Below are 18011 nucleotides of genomic sequence, written 5' to 3' on the forward strand. Positions count from 1 at the left end.
CGAGCCGTTCCACATCCCAGTCACTGTATAAATCAGCAGCGCAGCTCTGGGGCCATGCTCAGCCCACGGGCGCCCATCCCCAGTGCCACCTCCTGAAGTCACCCCGTGCCACCCACTGCCACCTCATCCCTCCCTGCCCTCCACCTCCTGCAGTGAAGTCCTTCAATAAAACATGAGGGAAATGCATTTGGCCTCTGCTGAGTCACCAGGGATATAACTAATTAATTGAAAACGTGGGCTGGGGAGGTTTTTGTTTTGTCCCTACTGCCCCCACACCCAGCCTGGCCCTGGGCACTGCTGAGCCTGGGCAGAGTTACCACACCACGCGTGCCATGGTGTCTTTGGGCCACAAAGCCACAGTGTGGGGAAAATTTCCCAGGACACCGACGGTGACAGCCTGTCCCCATGGGCACCCATCGGCCAGAGCTGCCCCTTGCAGACAGCCCAGCTCGCTCCCCACCCCTCCATCCATCATCATGGGTTCATTTATCCATCCCTTCCACTCTCCATCGCCACTGCTCTCCCTCTCCGGGAGGCCCTCAGAGGGGCTGCCAAAGCAATTAAGTGACAATTGCAATGATAAATAAGTCACGGGAATTAAAACGCTGGCACGTGATGGCAGCCAGGCTGGGGGCGGATGCATAGACAGTGGCTGGACGTAACCCAGGCCAGATGGATGGATGGACAAACAGATGGATGGATGGACAGGCCGTGCCAGCATGTTTGTCCTTGGGCAGTGAGCGTCCAGCTCTCCCCAGGGCTTTGCTGCTCTCCCCATGGTGCCAGCCCAGCCTTGAGCTGGGACAGGAAAGGGACTGCAAGCCCAGGAGGGCGATGGCACAGCATAACAGCAGCAGGACCAGCACAGCAAGGCGTTACAAAAAGGAAAACGCTCACCCATCTCGGAAGATACAGGCTCACAGAAAAACTGCACAAAGAGGGATCTGCAGCAAGAGATCCTTCCTCAGTTGCAGGCAGCCCTTAAATGAGGACTGAAAGGTGCGGCTCCACCCCTTCCCAGCACACAGGTGAATCGCCTCCACCTGTGCTCAGGGCTGAGCGGGTCTCTTCTTCCAGGCGCTCAATCAGTGCTTCAGGCTGTGACTCAGCAGTTCCCACACACCAGACGAGCTGCTGCCAGCAGGTTGCACTGAGCTCCGTCCGTTTCCCCCACATCCTGCACTGCATTTGCTCTCCCATCTCGCTCTCAGCTCATCACACCGGGGCAGCCAGGCACAGGGACGTGAGCAGGGATGGGGCTCAGGGCCACGGGCATCGCTGCAGCTGAGGGGACAAAGCCAAGGGCAGCAAGGGGCTCAGCAGCAGCACTGGAAGAAGGGTCCCCAGCCAGTTCAAAACGTCTCTTTAATGACCTGGACGGGACGCTTGGAGTCCCTCGATGAAACCAAGACAGAAACATGGTGACAATGAGTTCAGTGTCCCCACGTCCCCAGCCAGCCCTGCCTGCGGGGAGAGCCCAGTCCAGCCTCGAGGAGGCTCCTCTGGCCTCCAAAGTGAGCAGACCTGGTTTGGCGCATCCCACTGTCGGCGATGGAGGATGCTCCAGGAGGGAAGCAGGGCGAAGGGCTCGTGGCTTCTCTCCACCGAGGCCGGAGGCGAGCAGGGAGCAGCACATCTCTCGGAGCCGCCCGTGCAGCCATCAAACCTCGGACTCCAGGCTGGAGACCCGCCGCCAGGACCCGCCGGCACAGGGACTCGTCACCCCGCGGGCCGCCAACCACTCCGCGCCCACCGCGCGCGGCCAGCCCGGCTCCCCCCGCCGCCCCCAGTCTCTGTGGGCTCCGTCCCAGCGCCCCGGCCCCCGGCTGCCCCCCGGCACCTCGGGGTGCTCGCGGGACGAACGGCCCAGGCAGAGGGGCGGGTGGGCGAAGGAGTCCGCGCAGGCGTAGGGCGCGCACGCGGTGCCGCGGGGCTTCTGCCGGCACGCTTCTCGGTAGGACGGCAGCCGGGCCAGAGGGGAGCGCGGCGCCCGGCCCGGCCCGGCCAGCCGCCCGGCGGCCTCGGGGCAGCGCGGACCGCAGCCGTGGGCGGCCTCGGCTTCGGGGAAGAGGTCGGGGACGTCGCCGCGGGCAGCGGGTGGGCGCGCCCCGCACCGCCGCAGCCCCGCACCGCGACGCTTCTCTCCCCGCTCCCGCGACGCTCGGTCCGCGCTCGCCCGCCGGCTCGGCTGCTCCCGCTCTGCCGCGGCTCTGCAAGTCCTGGCGGCTTTGGGGAAGGAGCCGCGGGCGCAGGCGAGGGGAAGGGACGCGTTCCCCGCCTCCCTTCTCGCCTCCGACGCCGGGAGCGGACGAGACGCCGTCCCCGCCCCGTCGCCACAGAGCAGCGGGGCGGTGGGCGGCCGGTCCGCCCGCCTGTGCTCCCGGTAGATGTCCGGCGGAGGGAGCTTCCCGGGAGGCGTCGGAGCGCCGATATGGTTCCCCATCAGCGCGTGCTCCTCGAAATCCCCGTCCGGCGCCGCCTTCGCCGGGAGGTGTGGGAAGGGCCCCGGGAGGGCTCTGTCCGCCGCACCGCCGCCCTGAAGCTTCACGGGGTGAAGGACGCGGGCGGTGCGCTCGCTCGGCCCTCTCCATCTCTCCTCCCGGGAGTCCACGGGGATGGGCAGAGGCAGCCCCCGGGGCGGCCCTTTGGGCACGTAGACTCTGTGCAGCCTCTCGGGGTGCGGGGGCCCGCAGGAGGGACCCCGATGCGTGCCGGTGCTGTTCTGCACCACGAGCTGCGGCGTCCTGAGCGAGAAGGTGGTCTGGAGGTGCTCGCTGCGGCTGCTCCAGTCCTCGATGGTTCGCGTGGCGTGCTCCAGCGAGCCGCCCACGCTGGCCGTCGACACCATGTCCTTGGCCGCCTGCAGCATCTTCAGCACGTTGGCTTGGGCTGAGCTCGCCGTCACGTCGGGCGTGGGCGCCCGCCCGGGGCTGCCCAGGGTCTGCACCCCGCTGAAGCAGCTGTAAATGCCCTGCGGAGACAGCGGGGAGACCGCGCCGTCAGCAGAACCGCATACACAGAACTACATACGGCCCCACCGTGAGCCGACGCTGCAGGAGGGGTGGGAAGAGCCAGGAGTTGGCCTCGATCAATTGCAAGCTCGACTTGGACCCACAAAGCCCCATCCCCACCGTGGGGCAGTTCCTGTCCCCCGGCAACTCCCCCGCCACACAAAGCCAGCAGCGACCGGTGCCCAAGGCTGTCCCCTCCCGGCGCCCCGCGGCGCGGCACAGACCCTGCTGATGGCCAGGAGGAAGTCGAACTTGTGGGACTTGGGAACGCTGTGCCGCAGCTTCCAGTAGACGAGGTGCTCCCAGGCGAAGACCAGCAGGCTGAGCCCCATGGCCACCAGCAGCATGTAGAAGACTCCAGCCATGTTGTCAATATCCAGCTTGCTGCTCATCACTTCGTTCTTCTCGTTCTGACAGATCCCCGACAGCCACACCGTCTCCAGCTTTTGGGTCTCACCTGGGACCAGGCACACACAGGGATGGGGTAAAAGCCTACCATGGGCACCACTCCCCCTAGCACAGCCCCTGCCTGCCCTGACCCCACCATGCTGGTGGAAGAGGATAAAATCCATCCAGACCCCAGAGCTGCTATGATAGAGTTAGTGTGGATTGGGTTGGGTGGGACCTTAAAGATCACTGGCTCAGCCCTCACCACTGAGCATCCCTCGTGTTGCTCATCCATCTCCAGGCCCTCTCCCCCCTCATCCCTCCCAACCTATCTCCTATTCCCAGCTCTACCCCCCGGCCCTCAGATCTTGCACATGGCCTCCTCTGAAATTTTCTCAGATTTTGCATATGGGATTTTGCAGCCCTCAAGAAGAGCAGAGACCAGATTGGGAATAACCCCATCCTGTGGCTGGAGAGGTGTTGATGGGCTTGAACATCACCTTGAAGGAGTAGCACGACTTCCCCAACGACCCCTTAAGGCTACCCTACGATGATCCATGGATCAGGGGCTCTGGGCACGCACCATCTCCCAGGAATTGCAGCAGGGCCAGGTCAATGGCCCGCTTCCAGCGTGAGTCCTTCTGCAGGGCGATGCCGTAGCCCGTGGTGGCAAACACCTTCCCGCTGCCAATGGTCACCAGCTTGCAGCCCTCGTCTTTGCCCGCCATGTAGTTGAGCACCGCCGCATCGTAGATGAAGGCATCCAGCTTCCTGCCCACCACCGAGAGGGCTGGGTGAGGGGGGGCTCCTCGGGCTGGGGGCAGATCCCTTTCTTGGGAGCTGTGCCCCTTTCAGTTGGCCGCATCCCAGGGCAATACCCTTTGGAGGATCTCAGCCTCATCTTGGAGAGTCACAACCACATCCAGGGGAGAGGAACCCAATCTGGGGAGCATGCGTCCCACCCGGGGCAGCTGTAGGAAGCTCTAACCCGACTAGGAAAGCCCACCACCATACCACCCCAAAGTACCCTCCAGGTGAGCTGTGCTCGAACTGGGGAAGCTGCAGCTCACTTGAGGGGGCTGCACCCCGGCTGAGGAATCCATACCCCACCTGGGGAGCACTGGATCCCATCTCAAGGAGTCATATAGGGCCGTACTTCGTTTTGGGGGCCCACACCCTGTCCAGGAGAACCATACCCCATCTTGAGGCTGGTGAGGGCATCCTCCACAGAGCGCTGGTTGTACTTCACCATGTGGGTGTGCATGTCGGGGTAGTTGCTGCGGATGTTCCTCTCGGTGCTGCCGTTGGGGACGGTGCCGAAGCGGAACGGGGGGTATTGCTCCTGTGGCCTCTGGAACTGCAGCGGGGAGCCCCGGGTGGCAGCGTCATGGGGAGGCCACATCCCTGCTGTGTCCCCAGCATCTCCCCCAGCCAACTCTCTGTCCTCCCATGCACGTGCAGCCATGCAGCCCCTCAAGGGCTCCCCACCTGGATAACCTTAATTTTGGACAGGGGGGAGAAGAGCCCAACCCGCACCTCACCTTCCTGTCGCTCAGCCCTGACACGGTGTCGATGTACTGCTCCTGGATCATAAAGGCCGCCAGGTTGGCGGTGTAGCTGGCGAGGAAGATGACGGCGAAGAAGGCCCAGATGAGCACCATGATCTTGCTGGTGGTGCCCTTGGGGTTCTCGATGGGCACGGAATTGTTGAAGACCAGAGCCCACAGCAGCCACACCGACTTGCCGATGGTGAAGGTGGGACCGCCCGGCCCTGGGGGACATGGGGCAGAAGGACAGGTGTCAGCAGAGGCTGTGTCCCCTCCCAGCCCCCACCTCTCCCCACTCACTTTTGCCACTGGTGAGGTTCTGGTTGTAACCAACAGGGCTGAAATACTCGAACACAAAGACAGTGACGGCCACCACGGTCAGACACATCACAAACATCATCACCCACACGGCTGGGCTGTAGGGCTCTGCAAGGCGAGAGGGATCCGTCAGATCAGCCTGACACCCCAAATCCCTTCACGTTTCCCATGCGGTCGCAGGTCGCTCCTGGTGGCGGCCCTGGCCATGACAGCAAGACTCTTTTCTGTGCAAATCGCCCCCTGCAGGGATGGGGCTCATCAGCAGGGAGGTGCGGCGGTGGCACCGCGGGATGCGGCCCCGGCCCTGCTGAGCAGGACAGGCTGCCCTGTGCATCCCAGGGCCATGGAGCTGGTGAAGGTGACCCCACACCTCCATCCCTCATGCAAAATACAATGAGGTAAAAACAATAATAATGGGATTACTTAGGGAGGAGACAGCCCTGATGGCGGCGGCTCAGCCTCCTTCCCCGGTGAATTGCAAACTGGATTTTTTTTATGTTATTAAAACCAAGCGCTATTTCCAACCTGCTCTTGCAGACTGGGCTGAGCCCACCCGCACTCACCCAGGAAGGCAGAGGGTGAGACAGTGCCGTTGCTCCTGGCCACCATCACACTGATTCCAGTCTCCACGAAGGGCACAGAGAAGTCCACGATCTCGGAGCGCTCCTCATTGATGGTGAGGGATCCGATGGCCATGTCTGCACGCTTGTAATACACCTGGGGAGGGCGGGTGGCCTCAGGACAGGCAGAGGAAGAGGAGGAGAGCCAAAGGCACCGGGTCACAGAACCATGGAATGGTTGGGTTGGGAGGGACCTCACAGCGCCACCCCTGCTGTGCGCTGCCCCCCAGCTCAGGTGGCCCTGGGCCAATCCACAGCCTTGGGCACATCCAGGGATGGGGCACCTTGCTGCCTTCCTAGTAAAGAATTTCCTCCTAACATCTAATCTAAATCTTCTGTTAGTTTAAAACATTTCCCCCTTGCCCTGTCACCGTCAGGCCACCTAAAATCACAGTGTCACTCTCCATCTTTTTTATAAGCTCCCTTTAAGCACGGAAAGCAGTGAGGTCTCCCTGCAACCTCCTCTTCTCCAGGCCAGACGACCCCACCTCCCTCAGCCCTTCCTGTAGGGATCACAGAACCAGAGATTGGAAATCCCACTTGGGTCACCAAATCCACCCCCACTGCCCACATCCCTCAGTGCCACATCCCTGCGGTTCTGAACGTCCCCGGGGGGCTTCCCTGCTCCCCACTGCGCCACCACTCTTTGGGAGCCGTTCCTCCTCATTCCCCACCCAAGGCAGGACAGCTGCCAGGCCCTACCTCACCAATCATGCCGTTCCACACCCCGCGCACGATCTTGCCGTGCTTGCCATTGGTCACCAGGTAGAGGTCGTAGGAGAACTTCACCGTCTTGGCCAACTTCTTCAGGATGTCGATGCAGAAGCCTTTGCAGCACAGCTTGGTGTAGGGGTCTGCGAGGCCATCACTGCTGAGACCGCGCCGAGAAAAATGGGTCAGGGTTCTGCAGAGGAGGCACAGCCCTGAGCTGCCCCTGTGCTCAACACTGTGTGCACGCCAGCAGTGTGTGCGAGGTGGGCTTTGTCCTCTGCGGAGAGCTGGAGGGATGGGAAGGGAAAGGGGAGTGGGAAAAAGGGGAGAAGGGGGAAAGGAAACTAAAGGGAAAAGGGAAAGCGAAGCAGAAGGACCCGCCGATGGGCTCCCAAAGCCCCAGTGGATGAGGGCTGAGCCTTTCCCAGCACCGCTCCAGCCAGCAGGCCGCACGGACCTCTCCTGCTCTGTCTGCAGCCCCATCTCAGCAGCTCCCAGCCGTGCCTGGGGCACACAGGGCGCAGTGCTTCTCACCTGGCCGAGGCATTGGTCTGTTTGCGGCAGGGCACGGTGTTGCGCACGCAGACGCCGGTGCTGGGGTCGGTGTTCTCCACGATGACGAAGGGCCGCTCCTCCAGCGTGGCCACCGTCAGGTGCCGGTTGTCCACCACGGGCTGCAGGAAGGAGCCGTAGCGGGGCCACACCGGGTACTTCATGTGGATGATGCCGTGCTCCCACTTCCCCACCTGCCCCCAGGGAGGAGAGCGCACCGTCACCGCTGTACGGGGGACCCAGAGCGCTGTTGGGCTGCAATCAGCGCAGTGGGCGCTGCCCCGCTCCCACCACCCACACACCCATGCATGCTTTCCCCCAGTGATGACAGACTGAGGTTTTCTCTCTTCCCGGGGCTGTGTGCACAGAGGTAGCCATTTTTCACTCGAAATGCTTTTAAACTGGAGAAAGCACCTCCAGATGGCTTATTTCAGGTCTGTGCCTGCGTGGCCAGAAGCATCAGGCACAGCCTGGAGTGGGGCTGGCAGAGGAGCAAGGGATGAAGCAGCTGTAGGGTGGGGAAGTGTGCACTGAGGTGTGCAGTGCTGCACAGGCAGGACTGAGGATGAGGGAGATGCAACTGTGGGGGGGAAATGCCACAGCCACAAAGCCAATGGAGGTTCTGGCGTGCATGGGGGCCCCGCAGTCAGCCGTAGGGCTCGCGTGGCTCATGCTGCCCCCGGGGCTCCTACCATCTCCCAGAGCCGGTGTTGGTTGAGCGAGATCACCACCATGGTGGGCCTGACCAGGTAACCGCCCTCGTTGAAGGAGAAGTCCCTGTGCTCCCACGTCACGTTGAGGAGGTGCCTGGGGGGCACAGCATCCAGTGAGCGCAAGCCCTGCGTGTGCCCAGCTGCCCTGCCTCCAGCCAGGGTCCCAGGTCCCCAGAGAGACGCAGGATGGGAAGAGGAGCCCCAACTTAGCCCCTGTGCAGCAGGGAGCCAAGGCAGCCCTCCTTGCAACAAGGTGCTGAGGATGGACCGCTGCAGGTGAGGATGGGCAGAAGCACAGATGCTGCCACAGCAGCACCGAGATGCAGCATTTGCAGCACGAAGAAGCCCTCAAAGAGTTGTAAATCCCCTCCTAGGTCCCCCATGGACAAGGCAAGAGACTTTCCAAAATGCTTGAGAAGAAGCCAAGCCAAGAGGCTCCAGCTGCAAGCATCCTCTCCCGGCACCCCTCCTCCATTTCCCCATTCCCCAACGCAATGCACGCCAGCGGCTCCCCAGACCTCACCGGTAGAAGCTGGCGTTGGCAGCAGCAGCGGGCGCCCGACAGTCCCGTCCCACATCCGGGAGGAAGCCGTGGGCTCGGAAGAAGCTGGCTGCCCCCATGGCAATGATGGCCACCCCGTCCCGCACCTTCTGCCGCAGACTCAGCTTCCAGCTCTCTGTCACCACGCTGATGAGGCCGACGGGGAAGGAGGTGGGCGGCAGCTCCATGTTGCCCACCGTGAGGCTGGGCACGATCCAGATGTAGCCCGGCCCCACCAGCCCGGCTTGTCCAGCCATCTCAAAGAGGAACTCAGCCTCGTCCCGTGAGCAGTAGACCAGGAGCACCTGGGCATCAAGCTGCCGCAGGAGCCGCTGCGTCCTGGAGCTGCTCCGCTCCTGGCTCATCTCGAAGGTGAGCACGTCCTGCAGCTCCCAGCCGAAGTAGCTGGCATCAGTGAAGGAGCGAATGAGCTCCAGGAAGATGTTGTAGCCCGGGTAGAGGCTGGTGATGACGGCAAAGGAGCTCCAGTCGTATTCCTCCAGCACCTTGAAGATCACCTGGATCTGCTGCTCAATGGAGACGCCCAGCTGCAGGAAGGCTGAGCTGGGCTCCTGTGGGGGAAGCAGGGCTCAGGGGCTGGTTGTCCCCATGGCACGGGGCTCCCTGCATCCCTGCAGCTGGCTGGGAAACCACCAACACACTACGAGCTGCTGCGGTCTGTGGTCTGGAGACACTCAACCCTACGGTTTCAGCCCCATAGTTTCTGCAGAGCCGTGGGCATCCCATGGCACAGGGTTGAGCTCTCTCACCTCGTTGACCAAAACCCACGCAGCAGTGCTGACAGAGGACCGGTCGCTTCCCGCATGGTGCTGGGAGCAGCTCCTGCACCGCTACCTGCTGCCGGCTCCATCGCCTGCCCCACCTCCCCAGCCATCTGGCCTCTCATTAGCAAATCTTAATTGATTTGATTCTGTCTTAAATGATGCAGCCAATGGCATTTTCAGAAGGTCGTAAGCAGGCAGCAGGGCCTCACCATGCAGACTGCCTCCACCTTCGTGTTTTTTTCCCGATGCTCCCAGAGGGGTCTGGGCAGTGGGGGCTGCCCCTGTGCCACCCTATGGATTCAGCAGCTGCAGGACAGCCAAGGCCACCTCACCTGCTGCCACCCAGCCATGGGGAGCTCAAGGAGCTTGGCGTTAGGATTAAGAGCCCACTGCCCCAAGCATCTGGGGGAGCCTTCCAGATGTTTGCCTCTGCTCTCTTTGAGCAGGAGGAGGTGGTGCCATCAATACAGCCAGCACCGGGATCCCTGGGAGCCAATATGGGAGGAGAGACCAAATCCTGCCTGGACACCCAAGGAAAGCCCCACTGCCCCAGCCAATAACCACCAGATGCCAACCCCAGACCCCAAATAACTGGCAGCCAAAGCCTCACCTTGGGGCTGAGGACCACCGCAGAGCCCCCGCTGATGCTGATGATGGGGACCTGGGTCTGAGAGGAGATGAAGTCAAGGATCTGGGCCACTGCTTCCGTGCCAACGTTGTCCTCGAAGACAATGCCGTGGATCTTGTGGCTGGCCAGCACGTCGCAGATGTGGGTGAGGAGGGTGCTGGGGTTGGTGTTGTTGACAACAACGGTGATGGGGTGGATCTCCAGGGGCATGTCCAGGAAGCTCTGGGGACTCAGGCGGGAGCGGATGTGCAGCGGGTAGGACGTGCCCCCAAACACCACGGCCACGTTGACCACTGGCTCTGCAGGGCCGGGCAGCAGCACATCGGTGAAGGCAGCCGAGCAGCCCAGCACCAACGACAGCAGCAGAGTGTGCGCCGGCGCTCTGCCCATGTCCACCGCCGTGTCCCTGCGAGGATGGACACAGCCCTTCACACCCATCCATTTGGGGACACTGCCCCACGCACCACCCCAGCACTGGGTGACCCCAGCGAAAGGGGGACTCTCCTCCCTTGGAGGCTGGATGTGGGGTGGGGATGACCGTAGGCCTGTGCCCTCCAGCTCAGCCCCTTTGGGAGTACAGGGTGCTGTCTCCCAGTGCCACATTCCTTACCCTCATCCCCAAGAGCCACAAACCTTCCCCACCTGTTCCTCCTTCCCTCCACAACCCCATCACCATTCAGCTGCCACTTTGCCCTCCTTCCCATCTGAGCCACATTAGGATGCTCCTCATTGCCTCTGGGCAGGGACAGGGACAGCAGCAGGAGGTGCTGGGAGGAGCTGGATGCTCCCTCATGGCTCTCTCCACGCTGACAGTCACCTGAAATATTTACAGGCTGAAACCTCGCGTTCCCCTGAGCACCCTCTGCAGCGCAGTGTGGATCCCTCACAGAGCCAGTGGGGCCAGGATGTGATGGGGCAGAAGAGCCCCTCAGCTCCTGCTGCTGCCTGGAAGGAAAACCCCTAAAAGCCCCATAAGCTGCTCACCAGCTTTAGCTGCATGGTACCCAGCTCAACGACCCAGCAGTTCCTAAAGAATGGAGGAAAATGAAGGTTTCCTTTAGCTGCCTGGCATGACTGGAATTGCAGGGCTGGTGGGCCCTTTGCAGCCTGGAACACCAACCCCAGCCTTGAAGCCCCAGGGCCATCAGCCACATGCCAGCCATGGTGGAACTGCATGCAGCAAGATGCCAGCTGCCAGCTGGCGCTTGGAAATGTCACCCGCAATTAAAAGCTGCTGTTGCTTAACGCATCCTTGGCATAGAGAGAGAAAGTTTGGGGTCTGTGCTGGGGCTGCCCCAGGGACCCGTCTGTCCTGTGACACGGCACAAGGCCACTTGGTGAAAAGCACCGCCAGCATTTCGGGCTGAAAATATGTGAAATAACCCAAATTAGTGCCTCTCCACGCACCTGGTGTCACAGCCAGGGTTGAGCTGTCGAACGGCCTCACAACCCCTTCCCACATCCGTGCCCCCTGCAGCAGCCACAATGCCGAGGTGAGGCACAGCCCCTGGTGACTCACACTGATGGTGCCCCACACCACGGCACAGCCCGGCCCGCACCGCCGCTCCTCGCCGCAATCCCCGGGTATTTTTAGTCCCACGATAAATAATTCATTGGGAATCCGGCACCAGCTACCCGAGCAGGGAGGAAGGGGAGCAACGCACCACCCAAAACAAACAGAGCCGCTCTCCTGGCAGTTCTGTCCGTCTGATGGCTCCTCAAGGACACTGAAATACACCCCAGGCCTTCACTGCAGCTGAGATTTGCTCCATCAGCCGCGTGCCACGCGCGTCGCCCACAGCGCCGGCACGGGACGGCCAAACCCCATCCCAGCGTGGTTCTGCACTGAGCTCTGGAGAACCCCAGCAGCCATCAGTCCACACGCAGAGCAGCACAGCCCTCTCCAAAAGCCAAGCACCGCTTCCAAAGGGGCTGCTTGTGTCAGACTGCAACTGCCATCCAAAATCCCCAACCTATATCGCAACAGGGGGCGGATTTGGGCAAACGGGATCGACGTCGAGCAGCATTGCCTGGCTCTGTCCCCACAGCACGGTGACAGCTGCAGAGCGAGGAGGTGGGCACGGCACAGAGCTGCTCAGCCACCGCTCAGACCAGCAGAACAAACCCAGCAGTGCTGCTGAGATGGTGCAGAGGTGGGGGTGCGAGGTTGGGCCTGGGAGGAACAGCGGGGTTGGCTCCGGGATTACCTGTGGGACTGGGGTTGTAGCATCATTTCTGGTGCCAGAGCAGCCGGTGCAGCCCTGAGGATGCCAAAATGGCCGGGATTGGGATGCAGAGCACAAGGAGCCGCCTGGGCACGGCTGGCAAAGCGCAGCATCAGCCTGGGCCTTGTAGGGGGTGGGAAAAGGGGATCTGAGGGAGAAGGCACCAAACAGCAGCAGGGGGCCGGGGACCAGGCTGAGCCCAGCAGCTCCACAGGGGTGGTGGCACAGGGCAGAGCCCACGGACCGCGGGACCCCATGCTGACTGCAGACAGAAGGGCTGATGTGGGAGTGAGGGATGGGGCAGCACCAACTCAGGGCTCACAGAAATCCGTTCCAGGCGTGCTCCGAGCCCTCGCCTTCCTCCACCTCCCGGAATGTTATTTTAATGCAACAGGGAAAGTTCACTTCTCGCTTTAAGACTCTTTTTGCTTCTATCCGTCCCTTCCTCCCCGCTAGCAGCCCCAGCACCGCGGGGGGGGGGGGGACCGTGCGGATGCTGTGACCTCGGGGAGGGGAGGAAAAAAATCCCGAATTGCAAAAATCCTTCTGGAGAAAGAGAAACCTTATCTCAAAAAGAGCATCGGAGCCCGAGAACCACAGCGAGCGGGAAGGGGCAGGGAAGGACAGCGCGAAGCGGAGCCGCGGGGGATGCGGGGGCACTGATAGGGCCAGGAAACGCGTTTGGTGCTGCGCAGGTGAGGGGCGGCCCTACAGGGACCTCAGTGAGCCCCTGAAGGGGGACAACGGCAAAACCGCCCCGACCGTCCCCTCCGGCTGCCCGGAGACGCAGCGCTGTCTCCTTTCAACCTTCATCCCGCGCCGCCCTCCTCCTCCTCGCAGCACCAGTTGCGGGCAGGGCCCGGCGCGCCCCGCACACACCGAAACGCACCGAAACGCAGCTTAAAAAAAAAGAAAGTCGGATGTGGATTAATCGAAAACAAAAGCGAGCGGCGGGTTATGCAAGGTGCGCTTATTTTTGCGCTTCCCCCTAAAATAGACCCATCCCCATTTCGAGATGATGAGAGATGCGGCTGTGAAATTTCCAGGAGACCCCCCAGAAAACCCCAACTCACCGCTAAAAGTTCCTGCCGAGCCCGTCGGGGGCCCGGCCCCCCCAGTCCGCCCGGTACTCACTGGAGCAGCGCCGCTCCGGCTCCTACATGCCCCGCTCCGCTGCCGGGGGCTCCTCCCGCTGCCGCCCCCCGCCCGGGGCAGCCCCAGGGCACGGTCCGGCCTCGCCGCGGCCGAGGGGTGCGAGGTGCCAGGGCGAAGGGGGGGGCGCAGGGTGGGGAGGGGGGGTCCGGCCGTCGGTCCCAGACTCGTCCTTGGAGGAGGAGGAGGAAGCGCTGCAGCTGCGGCGGGAGGGAGGGATGGGAGCGGAGGAAGGAGGGAGAGGGGTGGGTGCGCACGGGGACGGGGGGGGCCGAGCTCAGTCAATGCCAGCAGGTGTTCCAAGGGGACCGCTGCCCCCGGCTTCATGCTCGCGGCTCCCCGGTAGCCATAGCCGGGTCGGGACGGCCGGGGATCGGGGACGGAGGCAGAGATGCGGGCACGGGAAGGGAGGGCAGGAAAAGGAGGGGTTGGCAGAAGGACGAGACATATGTCCTCCCGGCCCCTGCCCTCTGCCGAGCCGCAACTTCGCCGCTTGGCTGCAGTCCCCCCTCCAAATTCGTGCTCCGGGCGCGAGGAGCCAAAGCAGCAAAGCTCCCCCACGAAAAAAAAAATAGCAAAGTGGCGCAGCCCACGGCAAGGACCCCTTCCTCTCCCCGGACATTGCTCCCCTGCAGCCCACCCACAGAAAGAACCAGAGACTGCCCACGTCCCCCCTCCCCCAAACACGTACACCCCAAATACCTTCCAGCCGTTTGCTAGCTTAACCGCAGGGAACCGTCCTGCTGCCCATGGCGGTGCCCCCCAGCCAGCACGGAGCAGCCCCGGGCCCCCATCCGCCGCAGGGGGGCACAGGGAGCGCAGCCCCTGCCGGCAGCAGCAGCCTCCAGCTGTCGCCAGGGCCCGTATTAAGGCATCAGCTGATCCCCCACGCCGCTCGGGGGGAGAGCGGGGGGAGCCCCGGCAAAGGCAGGGGGAGACGGGCAGAACTCCAGGGGGTCCCGTTGCCCTCAGGTTGGGCGCTGGGTCCTCTCAGCAGCACCCGTGGCACCTCTGGAGGTGGAGGTGCCCGGCCCGGGGACACGGCCACCCCCTCGAGAGACCCCCGTGGCACCGGGATGACCATCACCCCCCGCACCGGCACCGCAGCCACCTGCAGCACCATCACATCCCGTGCCACCAAGCATTCCCCCGGCACCAAACGCAGCCCAGCGCCCATCCACGTGTCTCATGGAAAGGTTGTTTCCAGAGAGGTTTCAGCCCACGCCAGCCCCGCTGCTCGCAGTGAGCGCAGGACCTCCGCGTGCCTTTCCCCAAGGCCAGGGGCCCTGGGGTTTGCAAGCGATGCCAAAACAAATGGAAATTGTGTTTTCCTCCCGGCCTTCGCTTTAACCCATTTATGAGCAGCAGCCCTGCTGCCTCCAGGACAGCTTGCTCACATCTCCAAGGCATGAGGATTCTGCAGGGCTCGGGGCATGTGCAGCCCCCTGCTCAGTATGGGCATGATGCCACTCTCATGCTCCAGGAAAAGGAGAGGGGAGGCTGAGCAACAGGCCACTGCCCAACAGGCAAGGGTCACCCTTGTTTTCAGCACCGCAGAAAGGGCACCCGGCTGCAAGTAACCCTTCCACCAAGGGCTGGATTGGGCCTCGCTGGAAGGCTGGTCCTTCTCACAGGAACAGCCCTGTTCCCACGCCATCCCATCTCCATCCTGTGGGTTGTTTCCCCTCCGTGGGCTCACACACCCACCTGGGCACAGTGAACAGCTGGGTACACCTGGAGGGTTCCTGCAGCGGGGATGGGCCTACAGTGCCACACATGCCAGCCTGACAGCCATCTTTTCTCTCCTCTGAAGGTATTGAAATAAAATAAACTTTTTTTCCTGCACCCACCCTGCTGCCATGGCTGTGCCCCGAGGTCCTGTAACAGCCCCAGCATACGGCACTGTCTCACAGTCATCAAACCACCTTATTGCAACACGTGAATAACACAAATCCTTTTTACATTTCCCCCCCAGAAAAGCACCCTGGTGGTTATAAAGGTCAGAGCAGAACAGAAGCACCGACTGCACCCTGGGAGGAAGCCCTCAGCCCTGCCAGGCATGGGTTGACATTTCCTCCTAAGAGAAAACCTCATTTCCCCACTCAGCACCATCCAACCTGGGTGTGCTGCGCTCCCCCTCTTTTTGCTGGGCTGGGAGGGCACAAAGCTGCCCGCCCCTCTCTTCTCCTTCCCTCCCACACTGCTGTGCATTACCCCGGCAGGTTCTCAGCTCACAGCACCCCCTCTGCCCATTACCTTCCCCCGCTGCGTGCCCTGCAGGAGGCTCTGCTGCTGCTTGTTGCCCGCAGTGTGCGCTGACAGCTCCTGGTGCACAGCTACATCCTGCAGGGAGGGCTGCAGAAGCACAGGGGGGCTGTTCTGGGAGGACAAAGCTGCTCCATGCATACCGCAGGCTCCTTGCACCCCACAGCAGCCCCAGCAGCACAGCCGTGGGTCCATTTGCCATTCAACATTGCGCCGACACCGGAACCCTGATGGTGGCACGTGGGATGGATGCCGGGGGTTTGGTCCCAGCTCTGCGCCTGTCCTGCTCCTGCCAGCCTCCCCTAGAAGTGTGGCCAAAGTAAGGCTGTCTGAGCCCACCCACTGCTGAAACTGGGAACCGACCTCATCCTTTCACCCCAGGGCTCATTTAACAAAGGAATGTGTGCGAAGAGCACCTTCATGGGATCACTGCTCTGCCCCTTAAAGGTGTCTGGGGCTTTGGTACCCACACCGAGCTGCCTGCTGCCCTGATCCTGGCCACCAAAACCAGAATGGAGACAGAAAGTGAAGCAGAGCTGGCAGAGGTGGGAGCAAGGCCGCAGGGACAGGGCTGTGCACACACCACGGCCCCGCTCTGCTGCCACACATCCCTTCCACTTGGTAATTAAGAGAGCTGAAATAAATAGGGAGGGCTTTGTCACCACAGGGATAATTCCTCCTCCCAGGTGGCGGCTGCCTGCAGGGCTGCCCCAGAGGCTGGAAGTGGAAATTTCCCAGAAAGGTAGGAAATCACTCGTTCCTGAGGTGTAACCAACCCTCATCCTCCAACACCTTCCTCACTCGTCCCTAAGCAGTGCCCTGGGGCAGCTGCTGTGCCCTTCCCAGAGACAGAACGATCAACAAAGCTCACAGCACCGAATCCCACAGAGATGAACCCCAAGTGGGGGCGCATCCTCCCACCCCGTGCAGGTGCCCCACATGGCTATGGGGACAGTGCAGCTTCAGTCCAATGGCATGGGTGCATTCTAGCGGCACAGTGCCTGCGGGGCATCTCATCCCTTGTCTGGCTTCAGGCTCCCAGAAAACTTACAGGAGTGCAGAGCGGTGGGAACGCTGAGTCTTTAAGGGCAGGAGGGGAAACGTGGGCGCTCTGAGAGCTCTGGGGCAAGGATGCACACAGAGTCCTTTTGGAGAAGGGAGGAGGTTGAGCCGAGAGGCACCCATTCCCTCAGTGCAGGGGAAGTCGGGAAGCCCAGAAATGGGAACCTCAGCCCCACTCCCACCAGAGACAGCAGTGGGAAGACGAGGAGCCCCCCCCCGAGGCTCAGAATGCTGCTGGGAGCTGCGCTGGGCCAAAGCGCTGAGGTCAGCTGGTGGAGCCATCTGTTCCCCGCCGGCCGCCCAGCGCGGCTCAGTGCAGCACCCGGCGGCTCTGCAGGGCTGGGAAGGTGCAGCCCAGGCTGAGGCTCATCCGTTCATCACACAGCTGAGAGGCTTTTTCCCAACATCTTCCTTGGTGGCGTGAGCTGGTTTCTAAGCAGCCGCTGACCTCCCTGCTGCCAGGCCAAGCAACCTGCCCCCAGCTGGTTTGTCTCACGCCAGCCTAGATTACCTGTGCTCTGGGTGCTCTCGACGCTCATTTTAGAAGGCCAGTTTCAGCAAGCAGCCCCTTAGCAAAGCCAGCGAGATCTCCGAGCTCATCCCAGCTGTAACTTCAGCTTCCAGCAGCACACAGCTGTCACTCACAGCGTCGCCTGCGCGGCTCCTTCCCTGCTGCAGAAACGGCTCTGGAGCCGCTTCTCCTCCCCGGCTGCTCGGGACGTTGGGTCCACGTGCTGCTGGCGGTGAACGCAGCCCGGGGGCTGCAGGCAGGCAGCCTGAAAGCGACACCGTGCAGCAAACACCCGCGGAATGAACTCTGCTGAACAGCGGCACCCGATCCCGGGAGCGACCCGAGCTGCTCGCAGCGCGAAGCCGGCAGCACGGCCGCCCGGCCCCATCAGCCCCTCTCGATCCCCATCGCCGGCCCCTCAGCGCCACCTAACGACACGGCCACCGGGACAAGGACCTTCCCGGGGAAGCCAGACGCATCCCAGTCCCGGAGAGACGAGCCCAGAGATGGGGATGCAGCAGAGCGGCCACCTGGGGAGCGGGCGAGCGAGCGGCAGGAAAAGGGGCAGCTGAAAGCATCGAATTAGGATTGACAGCATCGTCACGATCCTCCAGCCGGCCATCAGGTTCCATCTGTGCCCCGGCTGACTTTGTCCCACAGCTGTCAGCAGCCCTGCACAAACCCCAGGGTCTCGGCCAACTTCTGCATTAAGACACTGGGTCCAGCAATGGAAGATTCACCCCTTAATCTGTCATCACAGCTCAAAACTTATCCCAAAGCATCACCTGCCTGGAAGCAGCCATTCTCTGTGCTCAGAGCAAGCACCACAACCTGCGCCACGGCTACAAAAGCAGCTTAACATCAACATTCACAGCAGCGTGCAGAGCTCTAGGGAAGAGCCAGCCCACTGCTTCCCCGTACCCTCAAGGCAGCCACAACAGCCCCTTCACCACCCCGCTTCTGGCTCTCTGCGCAGCCCTTCA

The 18011-nt window shown here is 62.2% G+C and overlaps 1 protein-coding gene across 7 annotated transcripts; it reads right to left on the reverse strand.

Annotated features, from left to right (window-relative positions):
• Nucleotides 1–166: 166 nt before the first annotated feature.
• Nucleotides 167–17367, reverse strand: GRIN2C (glutamate ionotropic receptor NMDA type subunit 2C). Of its 7 annotated transcripts, none has more exons than XM_048965001.1 (13): nt 17029–17367; nt 9796–10219; nt 8383–8972; nt 7839–7953; nt 7129–7340; nt 6586–6787; nt 5827–5980; nt 5246–5371; nt 4940–5169; nt 4595–4755; nt 3982–4169; nt 3236–3468; nt 167–2971 (listed from the first exon to the last, which is right to left on the reverse strand). In XM_048965001.1, exons 2-13 carry the CDS (start codon nt 10201–10203, stop codon nt 1661–1663), a joined length of 3930 nt encoding a protein of 1309 aa, XP_048820958.1. In that variant the 5' UTR covers nt 10204–10219; nt 17029–17367; the 3' UTR covers nt 167–1660. The 7 variants fall into 7 exon arrangements, with proteins under 7 accessions (XP_048820958.1, XP_048820954.1, XP_048820956.1 ...); XM_048964997.1 differs by lacking the exon at nt 17029–17367 and adding an exon at nt 13893–14401; XM_048964999.1 differs by lacking the exon at nt 17029–17367 and adding an exon at nt 13173–13864.
• Between the last annotated feature and the right edge of the window lie 644 nt (nt 17368–18011).

This window comes from Lagopus muta, chromosome 18 (assembly GCF_023343835.1).
Source record: "Lagopus muta isolate bLagMut1 chromosome 18, bLagMut1 primary, whole genome shotgun sequence".
In the NCBI taxonomy this organism is placed as follows: domain Eukaryota; kingdom Metazoa; phylum Chordata; class Aves; order Galliformes; family Phasianidae; genus Lagopus; species Lagopus muta.